Raw genomic sequence first — 15,687 nt, forward strand, 5'->3', positions numbered from 1 at the left:
AGTAATTTTTATCGATGATATTAATACTCATGAATATATTCGATATGAATAAGAAAGAATTGTACAAAAAAACACAAACTATTGTACAAAAAAACACAAACTTAATTTCAACTTGGTGGTCATTCTAGAATCGAAAGCCCTTCTCTGGTGATTAATTTCAATGTAGGTGACCACAACACCTTAACTGTGAATGAGCCGGTTACATTTATCCAGTCTCTACCAGGGGGACAACCTAGAATCGAAGGTTTTGGTATCAACATACATTTCACCCATGGAATTGGAAATCATCCAGCTCAAAGTAAGCTTTTAAGCCATTCTTTATCATATATTATTTTAGAGTCGTCCTACTGATTTTAACTTGACTTATCACCAGACGAGTCAGAGCAATGCGCCGGGGCTGAGCTAGACGCTGACCTAAACGAGGCGATGGCAAACTACGATTATGTTATCTTGCTTACCTCCAAATCTACGATTTTAAATGACTAATATTGTTGTTTACATCCGATGTGCCAGTACCAGTTGTCCAGCAAGGTCTCTTTCATCCGTGCATTGGCTATTTATGTGAGTTATATTCACAATTTTCGTTTTGTGTATATGCTGAGATTAAAGTTTCCATCAGTACCATATTCACAAGGTCCTCACGAAAGTGAGTTTTTATTTGTTGCTTTTTTTTTTGTTTTTTCTTTAAGGGAAAATTGGAAATATGGAATAAAAAGATAAGTAGATTGTTCCTTTGCCATAATATGAATTATAAGTTGTCCTAATGCCATAATGTTTTCTGTAAACCCAATTAAACTCCTAATCTAATCTTTTAAACGTTTTTGTTAATTTAATTATGTTAATAAAATATTATTATTATTTTTAATTAATTTAATTATTAAAAAAAAATATATACAAAAGGGAAAAAATCGACTAAAATTTCCCCCAAGCTCGATGAACCCTAATTGCTGTCTCCTCCTTTGGCGATAGAGAGAAAGGACGATTTGAAGGGGATCTCGCCGTCGCCGGTGTCGTTTTGGCCGGTAATACTCCGCCGGTGTTCTTCTTCTTCTTAATCGAAGTCTCAGAGACCTCGTCTCACTTGGCGACTCGTTCTCAATTAAGTTGCCGAAGACCGCTGAAGCTCGTACCTCGCCGATAACTGAACTCGTGCCTCACCGCTCCGCTCTCACTCTCTCAGCCATAGTTTCAAGCAAACCAATCGATTCTCCTCAGGTTTGTTTATGAATTTTTTGCATGTCTTTGTATCTCTTACTTGAGCTTGTTTAAGATCGATTTTGAATGTCATAAGTTTCGATTCTTTTTTCTGTGAATTATTATTTAGGCTTCAATCTTATCAAAATTTCCTACTTTTTTGAGCTTTGGTTAATTTGTTTTTGTAGCAACCGATCTCTAGTAACTCTTGTTTTATCTTGTGAATTATATTATGATGCATGCGTTTATAAATATTGACTGTAGTGATTGTGTTTCTTGCATTGTTTATAGGTATGACGATTGATCAGTTGCCTAAATGCTTATTCAAAGAGGGAACTGAAACACAAGTTGAGAAGGTCAACAACAGTTGTCGAACTTCCATACTTGCGAAGGTGGCGAAGTACTGTCCAGACGAGTACAAAGAAGTGTCGGTGGATCCGCTATTTGCTCAGATTGTGGCCATTCATGTACACAAGCTTCAGTTTTCGGCAAGAGCGATCCACACCTTCGTTTGCAAGCAGCTTCTGTCCGCAAAGCGTTATGAGTTGTGGTTCCATTATGCTAGGAGGCCTCTCAGATTTTCAATGCAAGAATTCTATGCCATCATAGGTTTGAAATACAATGACGAGCCCGACTTGGAGATTGATGACTGGGAATATGATGGAGGGTTTTGGAGTAAGTTGCTAAGGAGACAGAAAAATATTTCGGTTCAGCAAATCAGGAAGGTTCATGTGAAGTTGTGTAATACATGGTCTCGTGTTGATAGGCTGCGGTTGGTCTATTTGTGTGTGATTGCTGGTATTCTTATGGCGAAGGATGAGAAGGTGTGGATCCCATACAAGTACATCAAGCTCGTGATGAACTTCGAGAAGATGAGGAAATATCCGTGGGGTCTTCACTCTTTTGATATGCTGGTGAGTTCCATTATCAACGCTAGGGATAAAGTGAAGACGCAAAACAGTTATGTCGTAGATGGATTCTCGTATGCACTTCAGATTTGGTTGATGGAAGCTGTTCCGGACATTGGGTCTCTTTTGGGTCAGAAACTGAGAGAAGGCGTGAAAACCATGAGGTGCAGAAATTGGAAAGGATCTGCTAAGATTTCCTATGAGGATATTATTACCATAGAGTCTAATTTTGCTTCCACCGTAAGTTCTGTTTCCTTTAATTGATGTTATTGATGTGCATAGTTCTTAAATTGGTGCGTCTTTAACCTGTTTTAATTTTTTTTTTGTAGGGAGATGTGTTTCCATCCATTTCTACATCTGGAAATTTCAAAGACGTGATTACTGATGCCGAGTTTGTTCGAGTCTGTGAGATGAAGGATGAAAGAGTTGATCTAATCATTGACATGCAGCGAAACAAGTATGACTGGAGTAAGCATGTTTGGGCTTATAAGGAAACAGTGAAACCATTTCAGTACAGTTCTGAGGAAGATGGTTCAGATGAGGAAGCGGCTGTAGAGACAAGTGAAACTGAAATTGAAGAAGAAATAGAAAGCACCCGTGTGTCTCCTACTAAGAAGAGGAAGAACAGGTTTCGGGATACTGGTGCGGAGTCGAGGAAGAAGAGGTTACTTTGCCAAAGATCAACCGAGAAATATAGAGATCTTGAAGAGGAAATGAAGTCCTATATCCAGAGTATGTTTAACTCTTCTTTTACTGCCTTAGGCCTCGAGGTACGCGAGATTATTGAAGACCGCTTTACCAAATTAGAGGAGAAGATCCTTTCATCTCAGACTCAGGGTGGTGCACCTGCTAATACTCAGACTCGTGGTACTGATCCGTTTTGGACTCCTTCTGCTGCTGCTGCTGGTGCTGCTGCTGCTGCCACTGCTCCGGCTTCGGTTTCTGGTCGTCCTCCTGCTCCTACTCGGGCTTCTACTGAAGCTCCTGCTTCGGTTTCTACTCCAGGTCTTGCTCCTTCTCGCAGTGCGGCTTCTGCTCCTTATCGCAGTCGAGCTTCTGCGACTGCTCACAATGGTGGTCCTGCGAATGCTGCGAAGACAAGGTCTCAGACAAAGGTAAACAAGAAGTAGATCATTTTTCATGTCTTCGGTTGCTGTTATATTTTCATGTCTTTGGTTGCTTTTCTTTTTCATGTACTCGGTTTGCGGTTTGTAATATTATTTTAAGAATGATGTTGTCTTTGCTGTGTGTAATAATTATGTAAGGATGATGTTTTGGATCATTTGTGTGATATCATTATAAGGATGGAATCTTTCTTTAAAAAATATTAATGTCATGTTTTGTGTTTCATAACCAGGATGCAGATTTGTCTGATGTGTTTGGCAGCTTATTTAGCACCTTAGATGTGAATATAGGGACCCAAGAGTACTTACAGAAGACAATGGGTAACCTTACACAAGAGTCAAATGTTGACGGTTTTGATCCATCTCAAGACAAGCAGTCCGAAGGACCTTCTGATTTCACTACGCCAATGACTTCTTTTCGGCCACAGATCTTCAAAACACCTTTCTTGATTGATAGTGATGATATAGAAGTTCGTTGCAAAGCGAAAGACTACGAATTAGTTTTCCTTCCAGAAGAGAAATGGGCCAAACTAACTGAATGGACATTGAATCCCACGTAAGTTATTTGAATTGTTTTATTTATTTTTCCTCAAATCTACCTCTTCACTAACATCTCAGCAATGCTTTCTTTTTACAGAGTACTTCAGATTGGGCCATCTACATTTGATGCAGAGTTAGCCTCGCGGATTATTGGGCCTAATATTTGGTTGAAGAACTTTGTGAGTTTAGCTCTGAAATATTTTGCAGATTGCTTTTTGTTGTTGGTTCTCATTCCTAAACAAAATTGTATTGTCTTTTTCAGGACATGGACGCCATGATGTATTTGTTTCGGGAAAAAACCACATTGCGTCGGTGGAGTCCAGACCGAGTCGCATTTTTGAACTGTATGTTCAGTAATCAGATTATCACGGCCTATGGGAAGTTAGATGGAAACAGGAGAGGGTACAAAATCGACGACAATTTTCTCGAGTATGGAAGAGGCGAGCTTCCATATCATGGAAGCACAGGTTCAGTATGGAGCGTTGATGTCGATCGTCTCTACATCCCTATATGTGTTAACCAAATCCACTGGATCTCTATTTGCGTCAATCTTGTGAACCGGACAATTGATGTCTTCGATTGTGGGGGTAAGAAGAACAACAGGGTCATCGAAGCTTTTGCCGTCCTCATTCCACGAATCCTCAAGGCAGTCCAGTCGCCAGAGAGGAAGAAAGATTTCAATGTGAAACAGTATACTGTTTCATATGTCCCCATGCGCGGCCTAAACGTGAGTGGTAATGATTGTGGTGCTTATTCATTGAAGTTCATAGAGTGCCATCTACTTGGATTAGATTTCTCATTGGTGAACGACGAGAACATCAAAGAAGCCCGACACAAGATAGCTTTTGATCTTTGGGAAGCAGCAAATGATGCGGTCTTGCAATCTCGGATGTCTACATTTAAGCCTCCAAAACGTGCTCCGGTGAAACCTGTTGACCTCGTTAACTTCATGATTTTTAGCTTGATCCTCTTAGATTTCAAGTTTGTTTCTTCTTTGGGTTTAAGACATGGTTAATTGATTCTTACATTACTCTTATTGTTATGGAATTATTGGTTTTCTACTATTTTACTGTTTTATGAATTACTTTAAGGAAATAAATCACATAGGGTGTCATTATATACTCTAAACCCTAAAATACCGTAAACCCTAAATTAGCTCCGATTCATACTCTAGAACCTAAAGTAACTTTGATTCATACCCTAAACCGTTTATTAGCTATGATTCATACCCTAAACCGTTTATTAGCTATGATTCATACCCTAAATCCTACATTAACTATGATTCATACCCTAAACCGTTTATTAGCTATGATTCATACCCTAAACCGTTTATTAGCTATGATTCATACCCTAAATCCTACATTAATTATGATTCATACCCTACACCCTAAATTAGCTTGAATTTATATCAAAAACTTTAGTATAGATAGGTTTCAAATACAATACCCTAAATCACATAAAGAAAGAAAAATAATTTTTTGTTTTAAAAAATAAAAATTAAGTATATTCAAAAGACGATTTTAAGTTGGAGTTACCCAGTAGGCCCAGTATACTGTTTCTGGTTAAAAAATAAAAATTAAGTATATTAAAACCCGACCCTGAACCCGGATCCACACACCCCCAAAGACGTGATTTTCTTTTCAGTTGTCGAAACCTAAGAAAATAAATTTGAGAGAAAAGGGGATTAGGGTTCTTTGTCTGCGAATCCTGTGAGTCTCGAAACGAATTAACAATGACCAGTTCGACGACTTCTTCTGCTCGTTTTCCTCGCATCTCTAATCATGGTGTGCCCACAAGATGTTGGTGTGGCGAGGGTATAACCACTTTTGGTTCATCGACGGCGGAGAATAGGTATCGACGATTCTACAGATGTCAAATCGCAAGAGATGTAAGTCCATGATTCAATTTCGTGTTCCACATAACACCATACTGACTGTTTTTTGGTTTCTTTTGCTATAGAGAAAAACTGAGAATCATCTATTTAAATGGATTGATGAAGCTTTGATTGACGAGATACGGATGGTAGATGCGAAACATGAGAGAGTTGCTCAAGAGATTACAAAGTTTGAAGAAAGGGTTATGGAAAAAGTGAAGTCCGAAATTGTTAGAGTTGAAGCTGAGATGTCAGAAAAGTTCAAAGAGAAGGTGAACTTGGAGATTGCTAGAGTTGCACAGGATATGAAACAGAAGCTAAAGATTACGACGGTTGCTATGGTTGTTGTGGGAGCAATCGTGGGAATATGGACTTCTCTGACTGTCTGAGCAAGTTTCAGTGATTGGTTGCTTGTCGTTTGAGTTTGATGGGTTCAAAATAGCTTAAGATTGCATTATTGTTTTCATTATGATCGCCTATAATACACTTGATGGCTTCTTGTTGACTCTCGGTTGCTGACTATTATCAGCTTCAGTTCACATTCTAATACTTTTCTTCTCCTTCATGTTGTTTCAAAGCTAGTAGCTTCAGTTCACAATTTTCTTCTCCTTCATGTTGTTCACGAAGCTAGTAAAAATACAAGAGAGATAACACGATGTCTAATATCCATAACCAAGAACAAAAAAATCCAAAACCAAGCAAAACGAGTAAATCAAGTAACCAACACCATAATGAAAAACAAGCTAATCAAAAGCAAGAAAAATCCAAAACAACGAACTGGCTAAATCACTCTGTCGCATGTAGCTCTGTTATGATTCTCTTCGCCACATCGACTGCATCTGCGCCTCTTCTTTTCTTCAGCTCCTTGCGATGAACGAAGTTTGTCTTCGACCGTCTCGTATCTGCGCTTTCTTCTCCTTCCTGCTCCTCTTCTTGATTCAGGAGGTTCCACATTAGCATTCCAGACATCATCTGGAACAACCCAACTATCCTCCGGAACACCTATTGGATTGATAGTTTCTTCATAAGCTGTTCTCCAAGTGGAAGTCGTGTACATTTCATCCGTTAGTGAGGATGGGGCTCGACCAACTGTTAAACCAGCCTTGATTGCGTGTCTACATGGGATTTTCAGTAGGTCGTATTTCCCACATGAGCAGGTTCTTCTATCCAAATCAACCAGGCAGTCGATTGTATCTCCGCGAACCAAAAAACGGTACTCATCAACTGGCTGAACCAGAAACGTTTTACCCTTATTAATCCGCCTGTCTATCTTTTTCTCGATGGCAATAGTTAATGGTTTTGTGTGCTTCCTGCTTCGTGTGCGCCGTTCGAAGAACCAACGGGTCAGCATTTCTCTGATGCTATCCAACAAAGGAATGACTGGATACTCTCTTGGTGTGCGCAAAGCAGAGTTTATTGATTCAGCTGGGTTAGTCGTTCTGATGTCATACCTGAATCCTGGAAACTGACAGCGAGCCCACTTTGTAACATCTGCATCTGTTAAATATTTTCCAATAGCTGGACTAATATTGCAGACAGCTTGGAATCGCTTCTGAAAATCAATGACTCTATAAGCTTTAGAAGCTTTTGCAATCAATCCAGCCAGTCCCTTTCCTCTGTAATGTGTGACCACATTATTCAACAAATGGTGGATGCAAATTCCATGATGAGAAAGAGGATACACATTCTCTATTGCCTTACAAAGTGAGGCATTTCTGTCTGACACAAAAGCTAGAGAATGCTCGTCCGCAATAACAACCTTTAGCTGTCTCATAAACCAATCCCATGAACGATCATTTTCTGAGTCCACAACCGCAAACGCAACAGGATACAAGTTAGAGTTTCCATCTAAAGCGGTCGCAGCAAGTAAGACCCCTTTGTATTTGCTCTTCAAAAATGTCCCATCTACCACAAGAACTTGTCGCATGGCTGTCTGAAAACCTCGTACTGATTGGCCAAACGAAACGAAGAGAAATCTGAATCTACCATCAACATCGGTTTCATAAAACGTATGCGTTCCTTGATTAGCTTCTCTCAGCATGTGCAAGTACTTTGGAATTTTTCCGAAACTCTTCTCTGGAATACCTCTAACCATGCTAATTGCAAACTCCCGAGCATCCCATGCTAAGGACTTAGATATCTCACATCCATGTTCCATCCTCATAATCTGTATGACATCATTTGTTTTGGGACCTTCTTTCACACCATCATACCTATGCATTATTAGACTGCCAATTGTCTTTGCAGAAGCTGTCCGACCACCATTATTCATACTCGACGCAGCGCATGTATGATCCGCCACATATTTTTTGATGATGAAATATGTGGAACCTGATAACCCCTCAGCTCGAACACTCCATTTGCAAGGGTTGTATTTGCATCGGATGTACCAAAGGTTTCTGTCAGATTTCACAACTTTGTAATCGAAATTATGCGTCATTGCCGACATTTCCATAGTTGCTTTCAACATGGTTTTGTTTTGAAACGTTTCACCCCTCTTCACAACATCCACCATAGAAAACCGAACACTTTTTCCATTATCGTCTTCTTTTGCTTTAATGGCGAGAACATCATCTTCTTTATTGGCGTTTGAGTTGGAATTATCTTCAACATCCTTGCTTGATTCAGATGAACGAACACTGTCATCTCGAGGTGGAAACGAGGAAGGTTCACCTTGTTCTCTGATAGGCGAGCTAGATTTCTCATTATCAACCCCAATGTTGCTGTTGTTTCCACTGATAGGTGAAGTAGACACACACAAGCTTGTAGAAGTTTTTCCACGTACATAAGTAAGAAAATTTTTGACTTGCCGATCACTCTCAATGATAACTGGGGGACAGTCTATTGAACCGATTAACTCCATAGGTAAGTAGCTTAACTCAAGCTCGACAAGGTTTTGGTCAATTCCAAAATCTTCTAAAACCATACGCCTTAGGTCTTCAAAGGAACTTGTCAATTTCATGTACAATACTCTACCTCGTTTGTTCTTATCAACCGCAAATCCCCATCCTTTAAGGGGATCAAATTTCCACAACCCACAAGAAGCATAGATATGCATCTTCTTCAACAAGAAATTCAAAATTTTTGGATGAAAAATATCAAAATCCTCTCACCAAGAAGAAGACCACGATTTTTTTAAAAAAAAATTACTTGGAATACACGAAATTTAAGGAAAATAGATTTAGAAGATATTCTCTTACCAGATTATGGAGATATTTAAGGAAAATATACAATTCGAAATTCGTAGAACGTACATTACGTTGTCCGAAGAATAAAGGAATGTGGTAGATTATGGAATAATATTATGGCAGACTCGTGAAACATGGCAGATTTTGTCATTTGGCCTCTGTAGTTATATTAGGAAATAATAGTTAATCAAATCTACTGTAGTTCAGAAATAAAAGTTATGGTAGTCGTTTACTTCTACCATGTCTACCGAAGTTCAGAAATAAAAGAAAGAGTAGTCGTTCAATTCTATCATGCTAGAATTATAACAAATGGTCGATTTAAAGTTCTGGTGTTTGCAGATATTTATGTAGTTAACCGAATATGCAATCTACATCCTCGTAGACACTAGATTATGTTTTCTGCCATCGGTAGACCAAAATATGAAATTGTGTTCCACAATTATTTAGTCAACCAAAGTATTTTTCATATGTTTGTCTCTTGTTTATATACATTTTGTATATTTTTCCATATTTTTAGGATTCTTAAAATAATTGATATGATTTTTCAAAGTTCATCAGGGGTACCTAAGTCCAAATCTGACCAAAAAGAAATTTATGGCAAATGAACAATGTACTTGTTTTTCTATTCCGTTTTGGCAATTTTTTCTTTCTTTAACTTGTTTTTTTTTTCTTTTAAAGAATTTCCTAATGTACATTTCGTTAACTCATACAGAGGGACGACGGTGAACTGCCTTACTATTGTTCGATGGCTCAGGCCAATGGTAAAAAAAACATTTATTCTTGATTCTTTTTTTTTTTGAACACAAAACATTTATTCTTGATTCTGATATCGTATTATGGTTTTTGTTTCTAACATTACATTAAGAAAAAGTTTTCTAAGCATAGGCCATATGCATATCTATTTTTTTTTTTTTTTTGGTAACTCTGGTATCTGGGCAGTCACATTCCCAACTATTCCTCCGTAGGGGGTCCAGAACCCCAACGGAAGGGATGTTAAATCCGCTGTGGCCGGGGCTCGAAGTCGTGATGGCGGGCACCTCAGCCGAAGTTTCTTTACCACCAGACCACGAGGCCCGGTTATGCATATCTATCTTTATCAGGCCATAGGATATATGACTAAGAACAAAGACTGGCCACAACTACAAAACAAGAAGACGAATCCAAATAATTAAGGTACATTACATTACTTCAATCTTTATCTAAGCATAGGCCATATGCATATCTATCTTTATCAGGCTCTGATGACCTGTTTTATGACAACTATGAAATACTATTTGCAACCACGGCTGACCGTAATAGTAAAGTTTGATCTTGTAATTTGCAAGCTGAAAAAAAAACAGAGAATAAATATGGTGTATTTGATTCTTGCAGGGAATAAGCTAAGCTTTGTGAAGGCATTGTAGAATTATCTTTCACCTTTTGGACTTATTATACCTTTTGTTTACAATTGATGTGTTTCTTTCATATCTTTTGACAAAAAAGAAGCTATTGAGGATTTTGGGAAGCTTTAGGGTTCTATATATATAGGCGCGCTTCCACGTGGATAATTTCAAAAGTTAAGTAATAGAAATATTATAATTTCCTAAATTAATATGGAATAATATATATGTAGATAAACATTAGTTTTATATTTTGGTTGATCTTCTCAGATTTTTCTAGATTTGTCTCGATATTTTTTGAAACTTTTATTATTTTATTATTTTCTATAGTTTTGATATGGTAGTCTCCTTGATCTTCCTATAGAATAGGAAATCGAATTCTAATTATTATCTCCAATTCAAAATGGTGAAGCCTTTGAGCAATTGGAGTCATGCATGTATGGGTATGAGTATCATGAATGATTGTAAAACTTTAAATTTATTATTTTCTCAGCTGGAAATAGGAGAAATTATGTCATTATGCTATTTTTTTCTTTTAAACTAAGCTTTTGTGTGCATGCTGCATACGTCTTTGGTCTCTTGGTTCTTTGTATCTTGTTCTTTTTTTTTTTTTTTTTTTTTTTGTATCTTGGGTTCTTTGTATCTTGTTCTAATCATCCTACGATCGTTGTAGCATGCACATGATAATACGTCTTTGGTCTCTTGGGTTCTTTGTATCTTGTTCTGAAACTTGCCTTTGAATAAATAGTTCCAATTAAAAAACTACCCTCTTTGAATGGATTCTAAACCCTAGACACAGCACAAAGACTGGCCATTAAGAGAGCGACCCTACTTCAGCTGAGTTATTAACTGAAGCAAAGAAAGATGACAAGCGATTAATTAAAAACCTCATATTGTCCCTCCCTATGTTGCTTCTTCGTCATATGGGACAACACAAGTCCCCGGCACATGGGACAAGTACTTTTGCGGCTGAACCACTTCAAGAGACAACGGATGTGAAAAACATGCGAACATGGCATGCGCGTTGGAACACCACCAGGTCCACCACCACACGAGAGATCTTCCAAACAGATGGAACACGGTTCTTTTCCCATCTTCAGTATCTCCAGCTCCTCTACATCGATTCTTCCTTTAAAAACCAACTTCCGAAGAAGAGAAGGAGACGACCCAACCGAGAGTATTCTTTGGTGTGTTGTAGTCAAAAGCAGGTTTATTTCAAAGCCGAAACCTAAGCGAAGTCCAGCAGAAGCTATACGGCAGGCTAAGCTACCCCATGTCCAAGCATTCCCACCGATGCGCGTGGTTAAGCTTTCTATTGTCGAAGGATAATAATTCAAGAGGCAACGTATGATGAGATCACTGATGTGACTGGGACAGGTGCTAGCGGTGCTAAAGTTGATGGCAAAGAAGAGTGAATGGTCGGGACTGGATCCGATTAATGTTTGGCTTCCGGTGACCGGATCATTATGGATATAGTCAATAACGGTTTCAAACACGACGGTGACTTTGTTTTCCATCCCTTCCGACGGTGGCAGCTTTTTCGTAGTTGTGTGAAGTTCTAATAGAGGAGGAGATCGATCCATGGTTCGGATGCAACTACTGAACGAGAGTATTGGACGAAACTGATGCAAGAGAAATATAAGTAATTGTTGAAGCACATCTAGAGTTGGAAAGCTTAGGGTTATATATGTTACAGTATATACAGTTTAGATATTATCTAAACCGTATATACTCTAACAATATATACAGCTCCAAAGAGGAAAAGGAAGTTGATTTTTATTATTTATTTTCTCAAATCTTATATAATAAAGGAGACTTTAGTCTCTCCTTATGAAACCACATCATCAATAGGAAAGAGGCAAATCGCTCCACGTGTCACATACTAGAGTCCTGCAATTTTTCTCTCCGACGCTTTTAACGCTTCTCATAAAAATAATGTGATCTGGGCTTTTATTATAATAGCTAGAGTAAGCCCATACATTGAGCCTGTTAGACACCCATTAGGTTTGTCTCCCGTCTTCCCCGACGATGAGATTTCACCAAAATTATGAACGCGTCTAGCTCTTTGTAACGTATCACCTTCAATAACTCTGTTCATTACTCTTAGTTTTCTTTGACTACTCCACTCAGCCCGCTTGCATTCATTCAACCGATTCGTTTTACACCATAACCACCGGCTGAAGCCTCCACTATAAATGTCGTACTTTTCTGCGATGTTTAGTTCAACTCAAACAAGATCCAAAATAATACTCTTTCCTAGCAATCGATTTCAATGGCGGGTTATCCCCGATTGATTGATTAGATCTTTCTCATCACTGATGCTTGATTCATCTCCCTTGTGATTATAAATCCTCACTTTTCAGTAAGGCGAATTCGAGTGTAGGTATTCCTTGGGTGAGGTTTCAAGACGTTGCGGTCCGTTCGGTTTGGAGTATGAAGACATGAAGTTTTGGTCGTGTTCTGACGGCGCTTTAACAAATACCTAGGCCGACTCTCCGAGTTCTTATTCTACGGTGGTAGAGTTTAGATTTTCAATCAATTGGGCGTTTATATGCGAAGGTTTCTAAGCAATGCAAGCGAGTGAAATATGATCTAGAGGCTCAAGCGACGATTATTGAAGTTTTTTCAAGCACCATGGATGATGTTCTAGAACTGGAACTAGGATTACGGTGGTGGTTTGACAAAAGAAAAGGATTATGGTGGTGGTTTCGCTGGAAACGAGATAGCGATGACATCACATCTCGAGATCTTCATAGCTTCTCTTAGATTACACGTGCTGGTCATTAAAATTGTTATTGGGCTGTAATCTTAATTTGGGCTTCCTCCTTGCATTGTAATATTTATTTGCCAGTTTGGGTTTAATGAAATGGTAGGCACGTTAGGGGCATAATGTTGCAGCTCAATGTCCCACTGCAAAAGAAATTTGAACCAGAAGCACATGAGATGGTGTGTGATAAAGTTACATTGCAGTGAAACTGAAGTGGAAAGAAAGTTTAAACCTTTTTAGCAATTTTCTCAAAGCTAGGCCTGTTGATAAGAGAGAAGGCAAAAATAAAAACATCTGCTCCTCTCTATAACTCATCTAAGCCTATTGTAATCTTCTTGACCTGTAATATAATAAAATACCAAATACGATACTCCACAATATTCATAATAAAACACCAAAGATACTGCCCAAGAATTATAATCTGTCTGATAATAGTTTTGAAAAACATGAACGAACTTTAATCATGAATTCAGGAAGCATTTTTTTTATATCAAATGGTTGGCAAAGACGAGCGTTAAGAGTAAAGATCCATTCTTTTTAAAATACCTAGAAACTTCTAGATTGTTGAGAAACAAAGTCATCATTTCTCCTAAAGGGTCAAAATATTAGAATTTGACACAATGTTGAGAATACAAACCTGATAGAAGAACAAGACTTTTAACGAAAGTGACAAATTATTTTACGAGCAGTATCCCAAAGACCAAGATTGACAGTTTTGCCATTGACTACATCATTTGCATAGATATTGTCGAACACTGTTGGAACATATCCTGTAATAACAAGGACAACATTCACCAACAAAAGCCAATAAAAAGACAGTTCACTAGAGAGAGAGAGAGATGGATATAGTTGGAGAAGTGTTGCAAGAGTACTTGAGTAGGAGATAAGAAGACAAGTTTAGCCCACAACTCCAACACAAACAGTGACGCACTTTATAGCTGCTGTTGTTGTTGATACTGATGCCGCAGCCAAAGAAGCTGACATTTGATTGAAATATGAGAATGGTACTTTGAGTTAGCTTCGCTTTCACTTTTTGTACTCATGGTTAAGTATATAAGGAAACTGAGACTTAGATGAAAAGCTGCAAAATTTTAAAATCTTAGAAAAAAGAGTAAACTTTAATTTCAGAGGCAAAACTATTTGAATGCATATACTTAATTCATCTTAATTGTAATATCGTAATAAATCAAGTTTTTAAAAAACTTTATTTCATATTTTTTGAAACCTCCTATAGTGAATAGCATAGAGAAATAAGCACGGAGACCATAGCTTTAAAACCGATATGTCATACCGGCAACAACGGAGTAAGCTGATAAGCGACTCTAAGAACGCCAATAAACAAGGAGCGAATCGATTCAACCCGGCCAAAACTAATCCCACGAAACAGATTAGTGAAGGAACGAAACCGAGGAGAATTCAAAGGCGAACACCAAGGAGTCCGGAGACATGCAAGCTTAGAGAGGAGTCACAATCACAACCGCTCAATCGAAGCTGACTACGAATCAGAGAACATGCAGACAGATCTAGAACAGAGGAAGCAAAACCAAGGCAAAAGAGAAACCTTGATATGAAAAAGAACAGAACACAACTAGATCTGAAGAGAAAACTCGCGTGCACCAATTCATCCTTGAAGCTTGATCCTTCGCACCACCGAAAACACAAACTAAAGCTTAAATGAGAGGAGAAACCAGTTCCGGTAATTGAGAAAGCCACCGGAGCCAGTCACCAAAACTGACAAAGCTTGACTAAGATGAGAGGATTTTAGAAAGAAGTATTTTAGGACCAATCTACTTATACAACAAAATACAAACGACATCACAGTCAATTGTAAATTCATGTAAAAATAAAACATACAAACCGGCGCACCACTAGTTAAAAATAAAGAAGAGTTTGAGCGATTTGAGTCGTGGACTCAAGGTACTAACTACTAAGAGCATTTAAAGGTTTATTTTTAAAATTGACCACTCAGTGGATAACAAATGTTATATGGATATTTTAAAACATTACTAGACAGTATTATTATTATCTCACCACTGTCCTTCTTTTTTATGTATTTTTTTTTGGGAAATTTACCAATATGGAACTAAATCTTTAAAGTATTGTCCCATTAGAACTAAATTCACAAACCTTGTCCGTATAGAACTAATACCTAGTGAATCTACTGTTTTGTCCTTTAGTTTACAATAAAGTTAATAAAATTTAAAAAAAAATTATATAAATTAAAAAGTACATACTTAATTGAATAAAAATAGGGCAAAATATTCCCAAATATCAATCTCGTTCTCTCCGACTCTCTTTCCCAATCGAGGGACGATTTCTTTCTCGCCGGCGACACCTTCCGCCTCTGAGATTCTTGGTTCGTCGGAGAGCTTCAACGAGTACTCACATCGCTTCTCCCTCCTCCTTCTTACGTATTTCCTCTTTTAGAGCCACCGGTTAGATTGTCGTTCTTATCTCCGCCGCCGACGACGATCGGAGCTGTTCAAGCTCGGGAGTAGCTTCTCCTCCCCGATTAAGGACGATTAGTTTCACAGTTGTTTTCTTGTGCTCTTCCTTCATCTCGGTTCCGACAATTTGAAGGTTAGGCTTTGAAATCCTCTTTACGATTTTGCTTTTATTTTTGTTTGTTCGTTATGTTTATTTGCATGTACTAGGAAGAGAGTTCATTGTTTAAAAACACAAATCGATTCAAGTTTATGGTTTTCAGAGGCGGA

The 15,687-nt window shown here is 38.1% G+C and overlaps 4 protein-coding genes and 1 long non-coding RNA gene across 6 annotated transcripts; 2 read left to right on the forward strand and 3 right to left on the reverse strand.

Annotated features, from left to right (window-relative positions):
* Positions 1-2: 2 nt before the first annotated feature.
* LOC111206284 lies at positions 3-3,429 on the forward strand. Of its 2 annotated transcripts, XM_048757955.1 has the most exons (3): positions 3-1,215; positions 1,486-2,342; positions 2,432-3,429. In XM_048757955.1, the coding sequence occupies exons 2-3, from the start codon at positions 1,488-1,490 to the stop codon at positions 3,230-3,232; spliced, it is 1,656 nt and encodes a 551-aa protein (XP_048613912.1). In that variant the 5' UTR covers positions 3-1,215; positions 1,486-1,487; the 3' UTR covers positions 3,233-3,429. The 2 variants fall into 2 exon arrangements, with proteins under 2 accessions (XP_048613912.1, XP_048613911.1); XM_048757954.1 differs by having other exon boundaries at positions 3-2,342.
* A 2,069-nt stretch (positions 3,430-5,498) lies between these two features.
* LOC106362930 (uncharacterized protein At4g04775-like) lies at positions 5,499-6,028 on the forward strand. The gene is made up of 2 exons (XM_013802752.1): positions 5,499-5,654; positions 5,726-6,028. Exons 1-2 carry the CDS (start codon positions 5,499-5,501, stop codon positions 6,026-6,028), a joined length of 459 nt encoding a protein of 152 aa, XP_013658206.1.
* A 392-nt stretch (positions 6,029-6,420) lies between these two features.
* LOC106368399 lies at positions 6,421-8,697 on the reverse strand. The gene has a single exon (XM_013808355.2). The coding sequence runs from the start codon at positions 8,695-8,697 to the stop codon at positions 6,421-6,423; it is 2,277 nt and encodes a 758-aa protein (XP_013663809.2).
* A 2,384-nt stretch (positions 8,698-11,081) lies between these two features.
* Positions 11,082-11,789, reverse strand: LOC106368391 (RING-H2 finger protein ATL78-like). The gene has a single exon (XM_013808343.3). It carries the CDS (start codon positions 11,787-11,789, stop codon positions 11,082-11,084), a length of 708 nt encoding a protein of 235 aa, XP_013663797.1.
* A 1,051-nt stretch (positions 11,790-12,840) lies between these two features.
* On the reverse strand, positions 12,841-14,258 carry LOC125587449. Its single transcript, XR_007323727.1, has 2 exons — positions 13,846-14,258; positions 12,841-13,743 (listed from the first exon to the last, which is right to left on the reverse strand). It is a non-coding gene; the product is annotated as an uncharacterized LOC125587449 (long non-coding RNA).
* Positions 14,259-15,687: the final 1,429 nt, after the last annotated feature.

The sequence above is a fragment of the Brassica napus genome, chromosome C5 (genome assembly GCF_020379485.1).
Source record: "Brassica napus cultivar Da-Ae chromosome C5, Da-Ae, whole genome shotgun sequence".
Lineage (NCBI taxonomy): Eukaryota > Viridiplantae > Streptophyta > Magnoliopsida > Brassicales > Brassicaceae > Brassica > Brassica napus.

What these genes read in the sequence shown, in the direction of transcription:
- LOC106362930 (XM_013802752.1), top strand. Translation starts at nt 5,499, where the DNA reads ATGACCAGTTCGACGACTTCTTCTGCTCGTTTTCCTCGCATCTCTAAT. An exon ending in GATGTCAAATCGCAAGAGAT is followed by an intron (nt 5,655 to 5,725) that starts GTAAGTCCATGA and finishes CTTTTGCTATAG; the next exon opens with AGAAAAACTGAGAATCATCT.
- LOC106368399 (XM_013808355.2), bottom strand. Translation starts at nt 8,697, where the DNA reads ATGCATATCTATGCTTCTTGTGGGTTGTGGAAATTTGATCCCCTTAAA.
- LOC106368391 (XM_013808343.3), bottom strand. Translation starts at nt 11,789, where the DNA reads ATGGATCGATCTCCTCCTCTATTAGAACTTCACACAACTACGAAAAAG.
- LOC111206284 (XM_048757954.1), top strand. Translation starts at nt 1,488, where the DNA reads ATGACGATTGATCAGTTGCCTAAATGCTTATTCAAAGAGGGAACTGAA. An exon ending in AGTCTAATTTTGCTTCCACC is followed by an intron (nt 2,343 to 2,431) that starts GTAAGTTCTGTT and finishes TTTTTTTTGTAG; the next exon opens with GGAGATGTGTTTCCATCCAT.